At 44.2% G+C, this 19813-nt stretch overlaps 4 protein-coding genes and 1 non-coding gene across 19 annotated transcripts; 3 read left to right on the top strand and 2 right to left on the bottom strand.

The window, feature by feature from the left end:
* Positions 1-430: 430 nt before the first annotated feature.
* On the top strand, positions 431-4801 carry imp3 (IMP U3 small nucleolar ribonucleoprotein 3). The gene is made up of 7 exons (XM_046851783.1): positions 431-680; positions 2084-2191; positions 2526-2600; positions 3294-3373; positions 3720-3771; positions 3873-3945; positions 4087-4801. The coding sequence occupies exons 1-7, from the start codon at positions 544-546 to the stop codon at positions 4111-4113; spliced, it is 552 nt and encodes a 183-aa protein (XP_046707739.1). The 5' UTR covers positions 431-543; the 3' UTR covers positions 4114-4801.
* A 759-nt stretch (positions 4802-5560) lies between these two features.
* Positions 5561-10072, top strand: zgc:55943 (uncharacterized protein LOC406337 homolog). Its single transcript, XM_046851788.1, has 6 exons — positions 5561-5732; positions 6710-6852; positions 8356-8444; positions 8766-8830; positions 8909-8969; positions 9093-10072. Exons 2-6 carry the CDS (start codon positions 6759-6761, stop codon positions 9129-9131), a joined length of 348 nt encoding a protein of 115 aa, XP_046707744.1. The 5' UTR covers positions 5561-5732; positions 6710-6758; the 3' UTR covers positions 9132-10072.
* Positions 9327-11884, bottom strand: tsen15 (TSEN15 tRNA splicing endonuclease subunit). 7 transcript variants are annotated; one of them, XM_046851787.1, is made up of 5 exons: positions 11738-11884; positions 11150-11231; positions 10862-10997; positions 10561-10747; positions 9327-9462 (listed from the first exon to the last, which is right to left on the bottom strand). In XM_046851787.1, the coding sequence occupies exons 1-4, from the start codon at positions 11789-11791 to the stop codon at positions 10579-10581; spliced, it is 441 nt and encodes a 146-aa protein (XP_046707743.1). In that variant the 5' UTR covers positions 11792-11884; the 3' UTR covers positions 9327-9462; positions 10561-10578. The 7 variants fall into 7 exon arrangements, 4 of the variants coding, with proteins under 4 accessions (XP_046707743.1, XP_046707740.1, XP_046707741.1 ...); XM_046851784.1 differs by having other exon boundaries at positions 9328-9462; positions 10591-10747; XM_046851785.1 differs by having other exon boundaries at positions 9331-9466; positions 10591-10747.
* A 226-nt stretch (positions 11885-12110) lies between these two features.
* Positions 12111-19052, bottom strand: acbd5b (acyl-CoA binding domain containing 5b). Of its 9 annotated transcripts, none has more exons than XM_046852293.1 (13): positions 18733-19052; positions 18428-18512; positions 18102-18222; positions 17624-17696; positions 17404-17542; positions 17018-17092; positions 15678-15866; positions 15521-15600; positions 13746-13917; positions 13172-13335; positions 12963-13013; positions 12801-12892; positions 12111-12645 (listed from the first exon to the last, which is right to left on the bottom strand). In XM_046852293.1, exons 2-13 carry the CDS (start codon positions 18498-18500, stop codon positions 12630-12632), a joined length of 1245 nt encoding a protein of 414 aa, XP_046708249.1. In that variant the 5' UTR covers positions 18501-18512; positions 18733-19052; the 3' UTR covers positions 12111-12629. The 9 variants fall into 9 exon arrangements, with proteins under 9 accessions (XP_046708249.1, XP_046708250.1, XP_046708248.1 ...); XM_046852294.1 differs by having other exon boundaries at positions 18428-18501; XM_046852292.1 differs by lacking the exon at positions 18733-19052 and having other exon boundaries at positions 18428-18726.
* Positions 14696-14768, top strand: trnat-ugu. Its single transcript has one exon. It is a non-coding gene; the product is annotated as a tRNA-Thr (tRNA).
* Positions 19053-19813: the final 761 nt, after the last annotated feature.

The raw sequence follows: 19813 nt of genomic DNA, 5'->3' as shown, positions 1-19813 counted from the left end.
CCAGACTCTAAAGGGAACCTCGTCTTCACCCTCAACACTGAATGTGATTCATTACAGTTCCATCTTTGTTGAGTGTTTAGTGATAGATGCTCGAATGCAGAAGTGTTCATGCAAACTGTGGTGGTGAGCACATTGTAGCAGACTGTTGATATCAATCCTCAAAGTTCTTGAGTTGTTCAGTAACTTCATTGATCTTTAGGCCGTTCATGTGTCTCGCAGCCGATCCTTCAGTGAAAATCTCCTATATGCATTTTTGTCCGTATAGTGTATGTTGCCAGAAGAACTATGAATTGGTGGAATGAAAAAAATTCTTTTTAAATGATTCCAAACATCGAGAAATGTGTGAATATTAAACTAATTGAGTGCACAAGTATTGCAACGAGTTGCCGCAAACGCGGCGTACTGTCGTGAAATAGCACGCATGCGCAGTACGGAACGAAGCAGCGTCGTAAAGCGGCACGCAGCACTGCGAGGAGGAGACGCGCACGTGAGGGCTCGCGGTTTCTTTTACGGTTTATATTTGTGTGTGACGGAAAAAAGAAAATGGTCCGGAAATTAAGATTTCACGAGCAGAAGCTCTTAAAGAAAGTAGATTTTATTAACTGGGAAGTGGACAAAAATCTCCACGAGGTGAAAGTGATGCGGAAATACCACATCGAGAGGAGAGAGGACTACACCAAGTGAGTGAGTGCGCGCGCGTGTGTGAAAATCAGTAAATAAATAATCCAAACTATAAAAAAACACGTCTGGAATTATGTAGTAAAGATTCTTCAAGAAATCTCATTCAGATTTAATGACTGATTTGTAGCCTCATTAGCTTCATGATCTCTTCACCAGAGGTGTTGAGTGCTTGTGTGCTGCTTTTCCTTCACTCTCAATCAAACTCGATTGTATTTAGATCGGGTGACTGTGGAGGCCAGGTCCTAACTCCATCACTCTTCTTCTTAAACAAATGCAGAACTTTAGAGGTATCTTTAGGTTCATGGTCTCGTTGGAAAACAAATGATAGTCCCACTAAGTGTAAACCAGATGAGATGTCATGGTTAAATGTGACCTCAGTTTGGACTAAATCACCAACAGTGTCTCCACACCATCATACCTTCTCCTCCTGCATGCTTTACTGTGGGAACCACACATTCAGGAACCGTCCTTCACTGTCTGTATGTTTAACCAAGACATGTGGGAACCAAAACATCTCAAATTACGACTCTTCAGACCAATTTTCCACTCACCTAATGTCCATTTCTTTTTGGCTCAAGCAAGTCGTTTCTATTTTTGCTCCTTCTGAAGAAGTGGTTTCTTTTCTGCAATTCGATCATGGAAGTGACTCACGCAGTCTTCTCTAAACTGTAGATGTTGAAACATGTCTGCCATTCGAACTCCAGAATTCATTTATGAAAATCTGTGGTTTCTGAGGCTGGTAGTTTTAATAAACGTATCCTCTGCAGCAGAGGTAGCTCTTAGTTAATCTTTTTTATTGAACGGTCCTCATGAGAGCCTCATTTCATCAGTTCCATCATAGCGTTTGATGGTTTTGGAGATATTTAAAGTTCTTGAGATAATTAATTGAGCTTCATTTCTTAAAGTAATGATGGATTTTTTCTTGTTCTTTATCTGATGTTTCCTGCTATAATATGGATTTGTACAGTAGGTGTAGTAGCACTGAGAGGGTTATTGACTCTGAACTCACATTTTCCTCTGCACAAGAAACTGAAGCCAGAAGACCAGGAGTTCTCTTCAAAGCGGCATCAAAACGAAAAGAAGCTACCTTGGAGAATCGAGAATATAAAACGCACTCTGGGTTCTTCAACACGTTTTTGTTTACTACAGAATTCCAGACGTGTTCCTTCACTGTTAACTTCACCATATTGTACACTGTTGAAAATAATACAAATGAAAAGCATTCCAAATGTATATCAATTCTTTTATTTGATTATGTATTGAATTAAATAACAATTTTAATAAAGGTGTGATATTGTATTGATTGTGTTATTAAAGTGGTGTTGTGTAGATTTGAAGCGTGTACCCTGTGTCCAGCGAACATTTTTATTTGCTCCGCCCACTTACCCCCTGTTTCCTGTAGGTACAACAAGCTGAGCCGCAGCATCCGGGAGCTGGCGCAGAAGATCCATGACCTTGACGAGAAAGACGGGTTCAGAGCTCAGAGCACGGCGCAGCTGCTGGAGAAACTGTACGTCCTACTCGTTTACCTCTACCCCGCTTTTATCTCTGCAGCTCTGAGATTTGAGTTTATGGAAGGAGTCTCCAGATTCGGTGATGTAACAGTCACTCGTGAAGCTGTACCTTTTCAGGACCTGGGAGTTTCCACTTCCTGTTTGAGAGGTTGAGAAGGGATTGAGTGTTCTATAGCTTTTATAAGGACCTACATCCCAGACGAATGTGGCGTAACAGGAACCGACTCTGAGATCTGATCGAGTTTGATATAAAAACACTGTTCATTTGGTTTATTCTTTTCTCATTTATTTTAAACAAGTGATGAATGACATTGTGTTCTTTATGAACAGATACAGCATGGGCCTGATCCCCACCAAACAGAGCCTCGGCCTCGCTAATAACGTCAACGCCTCGTCCTTCTGCAGGTACGACTTCTTCAACCAGGGTCGTGGGAATCTGTAAGTCATGGGCGAGTCTGTTGTCTCCTGATAGGTCCAGGAACCCAGCGTGGTCACCAGATGCTTTCAGCCGAACGCAGTCGTAAACAGTTACTGCATCCATCCTGTCACAATTCAGTGTTATTTGTAGAGCGCTTTTAAACAACGTTTAAACTTTGTCCCAGAGCAGCTTCACACAGATAAATAGATTACAATCACAGTTTAATGAATAAATTGGTCTCTATAAGAAAAACTCTGAGACTTCATGAGGAAGAACCTTGAGAGGAACCAGGCTCAAAAGGGAACTCATCACTGTTGAGGTTTTCACCACTTCAATGATGGAGACTCGTTCATGGTGATTGTAGACCTGAGCCACTGTAGTAGACTGGTTATATTAATTACAGTCCAAATCCATCTTCATGGTTCTCCACAGGAACCTTAAGGGTCTTTAGACTGTTCATGTTCATGGAGAACATCCTCAGCTGCAGTGAGTGGTCTCCAGTTGAAGGGTAGGTCATCGGGATGAATCAGACAGGTCCAGAAAGTCTACAGGAACCTAAACAAGGGTATCTCAGGAGCATGTGGCGAGAGAGAGAGATGTATTTGTTTGCTGGATGTTTTTTGGGTTTTTTTGCATTTCACGTGAATCTTGAACTTTCATGTCCTTTGATGTTCCTCCAGGAGGCGGTTGCCATGGGTGATGCTGAAACTGCGCATGGCCCAGAACTTGAAGAATGCCATCATGTTCATCGAGCAGGGGCGTATCCTTCATGTTTTTGAAAGAATAACCGGTTTCCAGCCTACACCCTAATTCCCTGTCAGGCTAATCATCTGCACAGGTGTTAGCTAATAGCGCTTTCCTTTAAATCTCTCGTCGTGTTGCAGCTGGAACTTGGACTGCCGTTGGTTTTTCTCACATAACCAGTTATCCACCTGTGTCTCTGGTTTTAAACTCAGTTGATTAAAGTCTAATTACGCTCTAATTATCACCAGAGGCTCGGCTACGATACGAGTCTGGTTAGAAGAATCTGTTCTGAGAGCGAGAGGTGGTCACATGTAAATGTTCTGATGCTCTTCACTACACTAGCTTCCTTCACTCGCCTCCAGATATCCGCGTCGGCCCTGAGATCGTCACCGATCCCGCCTTCCTGGTCACGAGGTCAGATGTTTTTCTGTAAATTGGCAAAAATCCGAGCCGGTGTAACTTTCGGTTGGGGTTCTCATGCTAGGCTAGCTCACGAGTGTCTCCTCTCCTGACAGGAACATGGAGGACTTTGTGACCTGGGTGGACTCATCCAAGATCAAGCAGCACGTCATGAATTATAATGAGGAGGTAGGACATGTCCCCAAGAGACACCCTGTGAAATACCCACCCTGTCCCCAGCAGTATAATCCTATTCCATAAGCACTTACAGCTTTCTGTCTTTCTTTTTCTCTCTTTCTGTCTTCCTTTTTTCTCTCGTTCTCTCTACAGCGCGATGACTTTGATCTTGTGGTGTAAATCTTCTGGAGGGATTTTCAGCTCTCAGGGGAGTCGAGACTGCAGGAGCTGCTCGGGGTTTAGTATCAGAGGAACGACATAAAGAACAAACGGACCCCAATTGTCACGTTCCTGCCGAGAAACACGTTTTCACCCACGCGTACACGGCTAGAGATCCATTCAGAGCTTTGACCTGCTGCTGTGAAGTTGCGAGATGAAAGATATTTGAGCTGATAAACAGCGTCTACGGTTTATATCTCAGCTTTTAGGTCTGATGTTTTTCCCAGTAGTATTATATTTCAGGTGATTGTTAAGTGATACATTATACAGAAAGTCACATGACCTCCTCTGACTGTACACAACTGTGCTATTTTCACGTTCCTTTGAAGGAAAAGGGGTGGAGTTTTGGTGGCTGGGGGCGGAGCTTATTATATGGCCAGAAGAAAATGTATAAAGTTTCAGATGAAATTCTCTCAGCACACAAAACTCTGTGATTTTTATTGAATAAAATGATGTTCAGGTCACTAAAGTGGAATATGAGTTATTGAATCAGTGTTCACGTGTCACGTGTGTGAGGGTGTGGAAACTTTTACGTTTTTTCAGGATGTTTTGGAGCGACTACATGAAGTGGCACATTGTTGGAATGTTGGTGGCTGTGCTGGAATAGTGTTGAAGATGTTAGTAAATAAAACCACTGATGACCAAAGGATTTAAACATTTTAATCATTGTGTAAAATTTCTATTTTTTTTAAAGATTCTTTTTTTGAACAATTATTTAAATACAAATGGGGTTTGTGAATAAATGTTTTGTTTTTTCTTCCTACAAGAAGGTTTTTTGATTTTTTTTTTTTAATTATTATTATTATTATTATTATTATTATAATTAAGCCGATATTTTAAATCAAAGACTAAGGAACTGCTTCCGGTCGCCACGTGGACGCAAAATTCCTCGCATTTCCTTTCATTTGTCTTTCACATATTAATTATTAATAAATAAAGTTTATAAATTACATTTATTCTTTTCTATATGAACTGAAGTTCCCAATAGGGAACCGGAAGTGGAAAATCGCGAGTATCGGTACCGGAAGTACCTCATTTTCATCCTGTTCACAGATTTCTCCGGCTTTTCAATCGTTCTTGTTATAATTTAAAAGGAATAGTTTAATTATACACATACATGTGTTAGATAAATATATATTACATGTATAAATATATCTCGATGAAGCATATTAGATTATATGAAATTAATATGCATGTATATGATATACAGGTGTGTGTGTGTGTGTGACTTTATAAATGTTGAAAGTTGTTAAACTTTTATGCTTATTTTTTTATAAAATAAAGATCTTTTTGTAAGGAACTAAAATCAACTCGTTTTGTTTAAGTGGACCTCGTAGCGCGGATGAATCCCAAATGAACAGCTAGTGCACTAGGTGGCTCTTCGGTGTCCCCTTTGGTCGCACAATAAGTAGGGCGCCTACACAGGGAGTCGAGGGAGGATTGGGACGCGACCAGCGAACCTTTTGCTTTCGCATGTGCCTGTGCTGCTGCGGCTGAATTCACATGCAGGACGCGGACAGCAGTGTGTTTGTGTGTAAATCGCAGCTGTCCTGCACCTGAACACGGAGTTCTGCACTCAGGTAAGCCTCGCTCAGGTGAGCACGAGGTGAAGGTGTACGGGTTTAATCGGTGTGTTGGGAGGAAACCTCCCCGGGAGTGTTTGTTTTCATTGTTGTTGATGTTTTTTCCGCCTTCTTTCTCACACAACGAGCTGAAATTCCCACAACGCTCTTGCTGGTGCACTGTGAGGACTCTGTCCTGCTCAGGGGGGGTGTTTATTTATTGCCCTTCTCCTGGGGGGTGGTTTGTGTGTGTGTTTAACGCTGAGGCCATTAATTACCCCCACCGCCGCCGCCATCAGGGTGTGTGCGCGCGCGCGCTCCTGCCTCAGTGTTGTATCTCATTTCCTCCTTTTTATTTCTTCTTCCTGTTTGTATAAAACACTCAGATCTGTGCGTGTAAAAAACCCTGACGTGCGCGTGAGTGTCTGACTCGTGTCTCGGGTGAGAAACGTGCGTGTGTGTAATTCGTTTTATTTCGTTTCTCCCCCGAGTCCGGGCTTCGCTCCAAATCTCCCCCTGCGCCCTACCGCGGCCTGAGTGCACGCCGTGTGACGTCACGGCGACCGGCGCACTAACTAGTGCACTTTGACGTGGATTGGGACTCGACTCTGACAGATTTACACCCGAGTCCCGGGGAGTTGAAGGGGTTTTTGTCTGCTTCCTGTCCAGAGAAGAAAAGTTCTCCAGCTGCAGGAGGAGGAAAGAGAAGCAGATGCGCCTCTGTTCTCATCAGTCAGTCCTGTTTGCTGGAACTGAAGGGGGCACAAACTTTTGATGAAGTGACTGTTCCTGATTGCTGTCCTGCAGCAGCGTGTCCCAGCTGTGTTTTATTCCTCCTACACCACTTCTATCCGTTTATACTGACATTCAGTGTCCCAGAGTGTCTTACTTCTATTCATCCCTCTATCCATCTCCACCTTTCCTTTCTTTCTCTCTCCCTTTTCTCTCATTCTCTCTCCTTCCACCTTTCAACTCTTCCTCTCTCTCTTGCTCAGGTGTGGAGGACTGTACCATGTTGGAGAGAGAGGGCTGTGTGAGTGAGTGATGGGCTGCGCTTCGGCTAAGCAGTTGTCGTCCGTTCCTGGGGATGAGGAGGATCGGGACAAAACCCACAGCAATGGAGATGCTTTTTCTGCAGGTCAGGCCCTCCCTCTCTCCCTCCCTTGCCCTCCCTCTCTCCCTCCCTTGCCCTCCCTCGCCTCCTCTCCTCCCTCCCTCCTCCTCTCCTCGCCTCCTCCCTCGCCTCCTCCTCGCCTCCTCCCTCTCCCCTCCTCTCGCCTCCTCCCTCGCCTCCTCTCTCGCCCTCCTCTCTCGCCCTCCTCTCTCGCCTCCTCTCCTCGCCCTCCCTCTCTCTCCTCTCCTCCTCTCCCTCCCTCCCCTCCTCGCCTCCTCTCTCGCCCTCCCTCTCTCGCCTCCTCTCCTCCCTCTCTCGCCCTCCTCTCTCGCCTCCTCTCTCGCCCCTCTCGCCTCTCTCTCGCCCCTCTCTCGCCTCCTCGCCCTCCTCTCGCCCCTCTCGCCTCCTCTCTCGCCTCCTCGCCCGCCTCCCTCTCTCCTCGCCTCTCTCGCCCTCTCGCCTCCCTCTCTCGCCTCCTCGCCTCCTCCGCCTCCTCGCCTCCTCGCCCTCCTCGCCCTCCCTCCTCGCCCTCCTCTCGCCCTCCTCTCGCCTCCTCTCTCGCCTCCTCTCTCTCGCCTCCTCGCCTCCTCGCCTCCCTCCTCCTCGCCCTCCCTCCTCGCCTCTCTCTCGCCCTCCTCTCGCCTCCTCCTCGCCTCCTCTCGCCTCTCGCCTCCTCCCTCGCCTCCTCCCTCTCCCTCCCTCGCCCGCCTCCCTCCTCCTCTCCCCTCCTCGCCTCCTCCCTCCTCTCCCCTCCTCCCTCTCTCCTCTCCCCTCCTCCCTCCTCCTCTCGCCTCCTCTCTCCCTCCTCGCCTCCTCGCCCCTCCTCTCGCCTCTCCTCGCCCCCTCTCGCCTCCTCCCTCTCCCTCCCTCTCGCCCTCCTCTCGCCCTCCTCTCGCCCCTCTCTCGCCTCCTCTCGCCTCCTCCCTCTCGCCCTCTCCTCGCCTCCTCTCGCCCTCCTCTCTCGCCCTCCTCCTCCTCTCCTCCTCGCCTCCTCTCCTCCTCCTCTCCCTCGCCCTCCCTCGCCTCGCCTCCTCCTCTCGCCTCCTCCCTCCCCTCCTCGCCTCCTCCCTCTCCTCCCTTTCTCCCCTACCCCTCTCTCCCCTACCCCTCTCTCCCTTTCTCCCTCTACCACCCTCCCTTTTTCTCCCTCCCTCTCTCCCCTACCCCTCTTTCCCCCTCTCTTTACCCCTCCCTCTCTTTCTCCCTCCCTCCACCCCTCCCTTCCTCCATATCATCTTTGTTTATAATGAAAGTTGGTACACAGGTAAAATCAGGAGTGTGACCTTTAACCTCTTATTTTATTAACGTACGTGTGTGTGTGTGTGTGTGTGTGTGTGGTTTCTCTGTATAAAACGTGTGAAACTGCATGTAAGCTGTTAAAAAAAACATCCCAGGTGAAGAAAGCGATTAGATTTTATTTACAGGGAAATGAACCGTGCTGTAATGGGGCGTATACAAAGTGGGCGGAGCCTGTTGCCCATTATTAACCACGCCCACAGAAATGGTGATGAATGTTTCTGTTTTTAGACGAGTACAAAATGAAAGGAGTGGAGAAGGTGAAATACGCACACGGGGGAGAGGAGGAGCGGATGAACACGCGCAACCAGGAGCACCTGGTAACACACACACACACACACGTGACAGGTTTATTTCCCTAAAACACGTCCTTAAGTGTTTTATTCCTCGGCGTACGTTTTACATTACACCTTTAAGATGTTACAAAACGCCGCCGCTTTAGACGTGGAGTCTGATCACGTTAGTTTGTAGGAATCTCGTCCTGCCGAGAGGCTAATGACCAATCAGATTCCTCCGCCCCATCTTTATTTGCATATGGTTAAAGCCCCACCCACGAGTCCGTGTGAGATCACGTGACTCATGAAGGTGCAGTGTTTTCGCGTCACTGTTTCGTGCGTGATGGTGTGTGTGCTTGTTTTCAGGAGAAGAGCACATTTTTGCACAAAGGCAAACACAAAGAGTCCGGTGGGAACACTAATAAAATCAGGTGAGTACGAGCAGCGAGTCTTTTACACACGTGCGCACGTTTATTCTCTCGCTGACGTTTCGGTTCCTCTCCGTGCAGCATCCACTCGTCCGAGAGCCAGCAGGAGTTCTTCAGGATGCTGGACGAGAAGATCGAAAAGGTGAGACGTCTCACGAGGGTAGGCCACGCCCCCAGCTGAGGTTCTAACACTGAGGGCGGAGTCACGTATGTAAGAAGTGGTACTTCGTCCTCGACTCACCGCCTGTATGATTCTGTCTTTCAGGGACGCGACTACTGTTCTGAGGAGGAGGACGTGACATAACCTGACGCTCTCATCCCTCTATTCCTCCTCCTGATGATCACTCCATCCTTCCTGTCCTCCGAGGGCCGAGCGAGTTTACGCCCCCTTATTCCTCCCTTCACAACGCGTCCTGTTTACATTCCTTACTCGGCGCTCCGAACACGGGGGACGACAAGCGGATGGACGTCGCCGTCGTCATGGTTACAGTGCCCTTGCCTTACACTAAGCCTTTCTTTCCTTTTTATTTTTGAGACGGAGCCATGAACATTAACGCCGTCTGGGATTTGGCGCCTTCACGCCTCTTGCACGAGCGTCGGACATTCCGCTTCTTCTCCTCCTCTTTCTTTTCCTTCTTCCTTCCAGACGTGACGTCACGTCCCGGGGGAAAAAACAAAAAAAGGACAAATTTAATTCCATCCCACACATTCCAGGCTTTTTTTTATTATATATATATATATATATAAACACACACACGCGTGTGTTGGGAAAGTATTTTTTCCTCATCATCATGTCTGTAAGTTTATTTGTAAACGTTTTTGGGACTTTCAGCATCTACGTTTTCGTGACGAGCCCCAAGGCCACTTTCACACCTCTCTCACCCCCACCCCCGCGTAACCATGGCAACGTACTTCCCCATCCCCGGCTACTTATCAACTCACGGACTTAAAACCTATTTCTTTATAAAAAGACAAAGCCGCCATATGGATTTTCCTCTTGTCCCCCCCATCCCAGACCTGTGATCTGTCGTTCGTTTGAAAGAAAACTACAATAAACACTACGGTGTGAAAGCAGCCTGAGGGAGCAGAGGCATGTCGCTGTCGAGCCGCTAATTGCGCCAGAATACGTCAAATAAACACAAGAAGGACGACATGCTTTTTAGCGCATCGCCGTATTAAAGTGCTCTGTTCCGTCCCCGTGTCTCCCCTCTGTCTGCCAAACATAATAAAACTTTTTATATAAAACTCGGAGTGTCCTCGTAGCTAGCTTCACACACACCAACAACTGTCACCGCCCTTCCTACAGCTAGCACGCTAGCTCACGTTATTACAGTACCTGCATACTGTTAGCATGCTAGTCTCTGTGTTCAACCCACACACTGTGTTTAATTTTGTACGAAATTACGAGGTGGTATCGAGACATGGTTTTCTAACACGCACAGTCACAGGGAGCACCGACCTTCATTTGGCTCTTGCGCTTTGACTCCGCCTTCTTCCCGAAACCGTTTGACACCGCGCAAACCGCAGAAGATAAGAAGACTTCCAGAACACGCTCCAGAAGAACACTAGGAGGCGCTGTGTTAGGGGACTATTTCGAAGGCGATGTTGTGAAAACGTAGATAAATAAAGTACTTTTTTGTAAACAGAGTCTTTAGAGTCTCTAAACCTTCTGAAATGAGCAGGTTATTCAGTAGATCTGGTTCTTGCTGGAGCACAAATCTCATGTCTCAGACCTGCAGACGTAAAGTCGGTCACATCTGGACCCTGCGTTTACGGTGCTGTCGACGTCCCAGGTCTCTGATGTCCACGGGGGGGTCGGGGGTCACGAGGCCGTCGCTCAGCTGCTGATACACCAACGTGGAGTCAGAGGCCACGGCGCAAAGGAGCATGGGAGTTCCACGACCCACAATGCACCTTAAACTGACACAAAACACACACCATTTTAGCTTCATTCATGAAAAAAAAGCATTTTTCAGGATTAGATTAGATAGTTTAGATTTAAAGGATTAGTTTTCTTCGTATCTGTTCACTCACTCTCTGTGACTGACGTTCCGGTGGGCAGGAAGAGGAAACACCACCCGAAGACCCTCTCCGTCTCGTTCGCGCCCCTCCAGAAGAACCGCCTTAAGATCAGGACAGGAAACGGCGCTCACGCTCGTCCAGCGCCGAACTGCACACGGGAAACACGTCACTAACGAACCGCCACAACCGAACGACCTGCTGCTACAGCGGCCAAACAGGACGGCTAATTGGCTCACGCGCTAGCTAACCAGGTCCAGGAGGACGTCGATTTAATACAATATAATACACCTGTCGTCTCACCTTCGGTCAGGTCGAGGTAAACCAGGAAGGCTCCGTACACCTGCGCGTCGTCCTCCACGCCCAGCTTCAGCAGGTCTCGGTACTGAACCAGAGACGAACAAATCGTCCGTGTAACAGAAAGATCAAGAGATAAACGCAAAATCATCATCATGACAGCTAGCTAAAAAGAGTGTGAACTGATCAGCGCCCTCTGCTGTCCACATTTATACTGCACTATAACCTGACCTAATGACCAACAAATGACGTCACCAACGCACAAAATCGCTCACAATTCTTACAAGAATAATAAAATTACTGCACTGAGTCACTGATCAGTACCGAAATCACTAAACATTTTATACTAATGATATATTTCATGCGTTTTTTCCCTGTCCGGACACACGTGAATATTTCATTTTGACACGTGCTTTCAATTATTTTGGTACAAATTCTATTCATAGTAAGCCTTTATATTATTATTATTATCATTATTATTATTAATCAGAAAGTAATGCACAGTTGTATGTTTAAAAGTGGAGAAAAGGTTTGTGCAATAAATAAGACATGAAAAATGTCATTAGTGTAAAATAAAACACTGAATTTTCTCACCACCGGATGTTGTGTGATCCAGTTTGAAGGCGCTTCTCGGTTTTCTTCATCCATCAATTCTTGTTTGTTTGTTTGTTTTGTTTCTAAATCGCGAGCAGTAACACGCCAAACACGCGTATATGTTATGGCGCTCTGTCTAAAACGCACCGGGGAGAAACAAGAGCCTGGTTCTAAGGTTCCGTGTTGAACTAAGATGTTTCCAATAATCATTATTATTGATTTATTTATTTGTATAAAAAGAATTTAATATTATTTTAGCATACATATAGTTTATCCTAAAGGAGGGAGATCAATATATATAAAAATTAGTAGATTTGAGTAAGATAAAATGTTTGCTTCAAGAAGAATTAGCAAACAAGAACGACAAAGAAAGTCACGGAAAAGTCACAAAGTTGTTTATTCAACACCAAATTATTCTTATTATTTTTATAAATAAATAGACAGAAAAATAGAAATACTACATGTTAATATGTTTTATATCCGACAATGAGCTGATGTGACCTTTAGCTAATTTCCTCAGCAGCAAAACTCGTAAAATCCTGCTGCGAAACATTTAATATTTGAGATCTAATTGTATTTTGTTACTTGTTCTACATTACAAAAAAGAAAACTGTGTCTTAATGTTACATTCTACAAGCTATAATCATTTATACCAACAATTTTACGCTACTTCGGTTACTACCCCGTTTAAAAGATCGACAATTTTGACGTTTGCGTTACAATTTTTGTCGTTTGAGTAAATTTCTTTTCTTCTTTTTTCTTCTCGGTTTTTCTGAACATAAGCCTCGAATCTGACTGGATCTCTCAGGCCTCAGGTCTTGGTGATGTTTAAAGGTGTTTATGGCTTTAATACTTCACTCGAGTTGTTCATGTCTCCATCGTTAGCTGAGATTTACAGCTTCATCTTTCTGAAAAATGAGAAAACACACACACACACACACACACACACACACACACACACACGTGTCCACCTCAGATTGGATTTATAAAAAAAGGCATTTTATTTTAGCACATAGAAAGTTCTGATTTAAATCTGAACAAAATTTGAATGTGTTGCACAAACCTTTTCTTCTGAAAGTAAAGCTGCACCAAAAAGTGAGCGACAAAAGGCCAGGCGAGTAGAAACGCCGCTGAGATCTGACACACAGGACGTCGCTGTTAAATCGAACAGGTCACCGGTGTAAAATAAATCTGCACCAATGTTCCTACACTCGTGTGCACCTACCTTGTTATCCAGAGCTGTACGAGTCTGAGAGCGAAGAGCGAACCTTTCAACCTGAGAAGAACATCATCACAAAGTTAGTGCAGATTTCTCCTCCTAGCCAGCAGAGATCGCTGTTTCCTCATGAATGACTTTGTAGGCTGAGGCTACAAGTTGCCACGTCCTTCACAGGAGTGTGAATTCGTCTTGTCTTGTTGCCTACATGAACTCACCTGGGACATGGCCCGAGCCTCCAGTTTGTCCAGCTTCGCTAATACACTCCGCATGTCGTCCTGCAGCCGTGACAAGGCCACAACGATCTGCGTGTTCACCAAATTCTCGCCAACCTTCATCGATGTCACGACAGGAGCGAGAGAATCTCCTGCTAACTCACACCCTGAAGGAGGAAAGAAGGAAGAACTTTCACAAAAATGATCATCATTGACACAAAACGCTGTACATTTGTGACAGTTTGCATGTTTATATGGAAGAAGTGGCTTAGTGGTTAAAGTGTTAGACTTTGGTCAGAACGTTATGAGTTCGAATCCCAGCATCACCAATCTGGGCCCTTAAGCAAGGCCCTTAAGCCTCACCTGCTCAGGTGTCTTAATGCGATAATTGTAAGTGGCTCTGGATGAAGATGTATTTATGGTAAGTGTGCTACTGGAAGATTTACGCTCGTTTGGGTGTTTCTCAGCGTGTTTCTCGCGGCTCTGCTAACGGAGCGCTGACAGTTTGCCCAGTTCAGGAGGTGCAACTAGAAATAAACTGTTCGGTTTTGTCATAGTAATAAACGCACTCCCTCGCCTCTTCCTTCCGCAGACACCATGACAGATTGGAGCGTTTCATGTGCCGCTCTACAGAAGGGGGGAGGTGTTTCTCCATGTGGTCTTCCATCCTGACTCACGCCCTCTGTACTCGGTCCTCGCCCCTCCAGCTCTTTGGCTGGAGCTGCAGCTGCTTGGAGGCCTCCTGAACCCTGGGGAGATGAACACACACCCCGGCTTACATCACTGCTGGGAAGAAAAGAAGATGATTACAGGCGCTAATGAGGATCTGTTTCATTGTGTGTAAAGAACCTGGACCTGGACTAGGGACTGCTTTCTCACTTCAGTGCCAAACATGAACTCAAATTAGAATATAATTCACAAAATAAAGGAATACGAAAGCGAGGTGTAGAATATAAATATATTCGCTCATTATTCAGGCTGCAGGGCATGACCCCGCCCCCTAATTTACATACAAACTGCCAGCAATGCATATTTATTAAGGCATTAATATCCACACACTCATTATTCTGGGCGTGTGGAAGACAAAGGAAATCTTCAGTGGACTTTTTGCAGGCGATCGAGTTTGCGGCGTTTTTAATGAATTAAAGCATCGCTTCCTTCATGTCATTCAAACAAACAATATTAATATACATAAATGTAAATGATAGAAAGAACAGAGAAAGAGAGAATCTCTGCACAGTAGACGTAAAGGATGAAAACTAAATGGATTTCAAACGTGTTTCGTGGTTTATATGACGGTTTATCAAATCATTTTACAAAACTTCACTTCCTTCTGCTCTGAACCAATCAGAAGAGTGTTTTTTGGATGAACTCCAGGTTATTATAAATAACAGGAAGTGAACACCCTGGAATGCAAAACATGATGACGTTCGCTTTTATCTTTTATGTACACGTTTAAAGCAGTTACTGGAGACAAGCACGTTCTTCACGTTCTTCATGTTCCTCAGCGCGGGAGCGTCTACGCAAGGCTCCATAGCTCAGTGGTTAGAGCACTGGTCTTGTAAACCAGGGGTCGCGAGTTCAATCCTCGCTGGGGCCTATGAGGAAATTTTGAAGATAAATAACCCTGAATCAGATCAGATCGAAAACATCAGCGAGTGAAATATCTGCAAGGCGTCACTGCTGGATTTAACCTTTAAACAGACTACCAAAGTAAACTTTATTAGAGGAACCTGATCACAGAAACACCTACACGTTCCTGAGAATATTGTAAAATCTCTCACACACACACACACACTGATTTGTGTTTTGTATTGTATGTAAAAATCCAATACTATTTAAATAAACCTTATTCTTCGAACCTGTCCAGCACTAGGACCCTGAAGAGCACGAGTGGATGATTAACGTGGAAGATCTTCAGCTCTTCTCTCCAGATATCAGAGCGTTCAGCCGAGAGCAAATGTTTGTACCCCCCATCAGTTTTGAATGGAACGAAAGCAAGAAATGTGCCGTTGTTTTTTCATTGATTTAATTTTATTTTATTTGTAAAACATGTAACAAAAATGTGTTCCTTTAAAATCATTCAAGTTCTGGAGAATTTTCTGATCACATTTAGAAAAAACAGGAAATGAAAGGAAGGGTGCGCAAACTTCCGAATCACTGTAGTAATTATGCCAGCATTCATTGTTCATCCTTATATGGAAAGTTTTCGGTTGTGGGTTAAGTATGTGCGCTTCAAACGCACAGGCACCGCCCACACGCTTTAGGCCACGCCCCCTAGCAACCCAGTGCTGTGGGAGAAAAACAACTCTTCTGAAAGTATGATGGAAATGAAATGTGGTGTGTTTGTACCTCCTCCCATCTCACCAGGTCACTGTACACCTCACTCGACTCCTCGGGCTCACTGACATCATCGCCATCTGTAAGGCGATCTGACATCATCAGTGACATCATCACTTGGCACCACCTACCTCGCCACACTTTTCTATGACAGGGCGATGTCAGATACCATCAGTGAGGAGTTGAAGAAAGCGCTCTGGAGAATCTCGGCTCGTCTGCAGGCTGTGCTCCGGTTCCTCCTCTTCCTCGTAGGTGTTTATGGAGCTGTGTGTGGTTTTGCTGAGAGAGGAGATGCTACTGCTACACACTGGAGATCCTCCTCTCTCAGCTCTGTTAGCCACCGTTAGCCTCGTTACATCTGTGCAATAAACATTTGTGTTATCGACAGAAGAACATGAGAGAGACAAGAAACTGAGGCATTTTCCTAGAATTAATGTCAATATACTAACAAAATCTATATTTAATGCTGCCTTGACTAAAACACATAGATAGGCCACGCCTCCTTCACTAAGACTTAAGCCACTCCCCCATCACTGAGATTAACACATATAGGCCACGCCTCCATTGCTGAGATTAACACAGATAGGCCACACCTCCATCACTGAGTTCAACACAGATAGGCCACACCTCCATTACTGAGATTAACACAGATAGGCCACACCTCCATCACTGAAATTAACACAGATAGGCCACACCTCCATTACTGAGATTAACACAGATAGGCCACACCTCCTTCACTAAAACTTAAGCCACTCCTCCATCACTAAGATTAACACAAATAGGCCACACCTCCATCATTGAAATTAACACAGATAGGCCACACCTCCATCACTGAGATTAACACAGATAGGCCACACCTCCATCATTGAAATTAACACAGATAGGCCACACCTCCATCACTGAGATTAACACAGATAGGCCACACCTCCATCACTGAAATTAACACAAATAGGCCACACCTCCATCACTGAGATTAACACAGATAGGCCACACCTTCATCACTGAGATTAACACAGATAGGCCACACCTCCATCACTGAGATTAACACAGACAGGCCACACCTCCATCACTGAAATTAACACAGATAGGCCACACCTCCATCACTGAGATTAACACAGATAGGCCACACCTCCATCACTGAAATTAACACAGACAGGCCACACCTCCATCACTGAAATTAACACAGATAGGCCACACCTCCATCACTGAGATTAACACAGATAGGCCACACCTCCATCACTGAGATTAACACAGATAGGCCACACCTCCATCACTGAAATTAACACAGATAGGCCACACCTCCATCACTGAAATTAACACAAATAGGCCACACCTCCATCACTGAAATTAACACAGATAGGCCACACCTCCATCACTGAGATTAACACAGATAGGCCACACCTCCATCACTGAAATTAACACAGATAGGCCACACCTCCTTTACTACAACAGACACACCACTAGTCCTCCTTCATTGATACTGATAGACCACAGATTTTAAATGTTTACCTGCAGCATCGTGGTTTCTGTCCACATCATCATCATCTTCTTCTTCTTCTTCTTCTTCTACAGAACTTCTGCTTCCTGTTTCACATAGAATTATTTTGATGAAGTGTTAATTATAAATATAAATCACAGTATATACTGAGGGATTGTTTCAATATTTTAATGCGCCTAAAACATATTTGTTGACCAAAAAAAAAAAAAAAAAAAAAAGTTTAACCTTTATTAATGATTAAAAAATCCATATTATTATATAAAAAAATATAAATATACTTTTGTACATATTATAAAAAATGTAAATGTATTAATGATATTTTTCTTTCACTGCTATTATTAAATATCGAGTCATTTCTGAATGATTCTTCTATTTTTATAACTTCTTTAAAAGCCACCTGAGAACGTCGACATCGCAGGTTTGCTGGTCGTGTCATCATCTTTATCTTCATCCTCGTCCTCCACCACTTCGTAAAATGGTTCGAGGACCTTCAGCAGGTCGCACACCTCCTCCGTCACAGGAATCATCTCCAAAATCTGAACAGAGGAAAAAAATCATCTTGTACAAAAATAAACCTGATTCTGGAAAACACACACAACTGAAAAGAAAACACTCACCAAGAGAATCTCCTCAACATACGCCTTCATAGCTTCTTCCTTAGACATGTCACCTAACGCTTTCCAGGCTGCCCTGCACACACACACACACACACACACACACCGGGGCAAAAAGTAATTTTTTTTTACTTTTTTACTCTTGGCTTTTACACTCCTACACAAACAAGTGCATCAAACGTCTTTGGATGCAGGGGCATGAAATTATCATGTAGGAGACCCAAAATCTGTTCCAGAATGACAATGCACATGAAGATCTGCTGTCCATGGGTTGGAGTGGAAGATCTCCTACTTTAAACCCTATTAAACACCTTTGGAAAGAATGTGAACACTGATGCACCCCAGGCCTCCTCACTTCCTCTCCTACACCAGTACCTGACTTTACTAACACCCTGTGTTTCCTCTGTGTGTGTGTGTGTGTGTGTGTGTGTGTGTGTGTGTGTGTGTGTCTCCTCATGAACGTTGACGCTGTGATTCTCACCACTCGGTTTTACTCAGAGCAGCCGGGTGGTGGGGGTCAGTGGTGTCACACGGTCCGACTGTGGCTTGTCTGTGGTAGGTGTGAAACGTGAGCAGCATGGCATCAGATGGCACGAACAGACCTGAGCAGAGAGAGAGAGAGAGAGAGAGAGATCATAAATTTAATGCATTATGGGTAATGGTCAATCCCAAAGAAAAAACAAATTTTAAGTAATGAATTAATTTATTCATTAAAAAAAACAATTAAGTTAATTTGTTACTTAATTAAATTATTGAACAGGGAACACCATCATTACTACATAATAACATGTAATAAAGAGTTCTTACCATTTGCAGGTAAATTCCTCATCACTTTAGCAGCTGCTTCAAATCTTCTCTGATGAACGGAGATGTTCTCCATACTTTCATAAAACTACAATTAATGACACTCATTCATACTAATCACATGCTTTGTAATTACATTAAAGGAAAATTAAACACATGATAAATGCTACTTGGACTTTATATCAATTAACACAAAATTTCATAAAAACTATAAGATAAATCTGTGATGAGAAATAGCAGGAAATTGTAAAGATGTAGGTTTTAATAAAAAATAACCCGTGTATTTAATCTCACCACCTGCGCCTTACCTATTTAACACAAACCCCCGTCTGTGGCGAAATGGCTGATGGGAAATGTAGTTTTAATGGTTGTGTAAGTAGTGTAAGTAGTGCAAGAATGGCGACATTTTGAAATACAAGACCCACAAATCCCTGCGACAAACCTAAAGCTCTGTTAGACAGGGACCGAATCCCAAGTGATTCAGTCATAATGCACTCTGTGTAGTTTCAGTGATAACACGAATGAGGTGACGGAAATTGCAGATGTTCATACGTTAGAGGAGAAATGTTAATGTTAATGTAATGTAGTAATGTAATATTTCTACCAACACGTTTAATTATTTAAAGAAAGAAATCACAGCGACACGGTACTTCCGGGTCCCCGTTACGCTTCTCATCGCTCCACCCACCGCAGCGTGTTCCTGTTGGACGACTCAATCAGGCAGCCAATCAGAGAACGGCGCGAGAGCCGACTGCCAGGAGATTAGGTAGAGAGATCGTGTGTGTGTGTGTGTGTGTGTGTGTGTGTGTGTGTGTGTGTGTGTGTGTGAGAGAGAGAGAGAGAGAGAGAGAGAGAGAGAGAGAGAGAGAGATGGGTGGTGGGGTGGTGGGCAACAATAGTGTCGATTCGGAGGAATCGATTCTTCACAGTGGCTTTCATTGATTTTGATTCTATAAAGAAAGAAAAAATTAAGAATGAACTAAAACACAAAACGATGCGACAGATTAATAATGTATTCCCCCCTTTAAATTTCATACGGATAGATGAACATTTGTTTTGTGTATTTGTATGTTTTGAAATAATTTTTGTTGAATGGTGAAACAAAAGAGGCCATTTTATTAGCACACACACACACACACACACACACGCACGCACACACAAAACACCAAACAACTTCTTTTTAGCGAGTACAGAACTAGTACAGTAAATGCATAAAAAAGTAGGGAAATGTTAAATGTTTTTTTTATGTATATAAGAAATTATATAGCAAAAAAAACCCAACAAAGAACAAATAAACTAAACGTATAAATATAAGAACTAAAATAAATAATCAAAGTATGTAGTATAATAAAACAAATAACATCTAATTTTTAAATATGTTGCTTATCT

The sequence above is a fragment of the Silurus meridionalis genome, chromosome 6 (assembly GCF_014805685.1).
Source record: "Silurus meridionalis isolate SWU-2019-XX chromosome 6, ASM1480568v1, whole genome shotgun sequence".
NCBI classification, from domain to species: Eukaryota; Metazoa; Chordata; class Actinopteri; order Siluriformes; family Siluridae; genus Silurus; species Silurus meridionalis.
The sequence above is the reverse complement of the archived record's forward strand: the minus strand, read 5'-3'. Positions and strand labels throughout refer to the sequence as shown.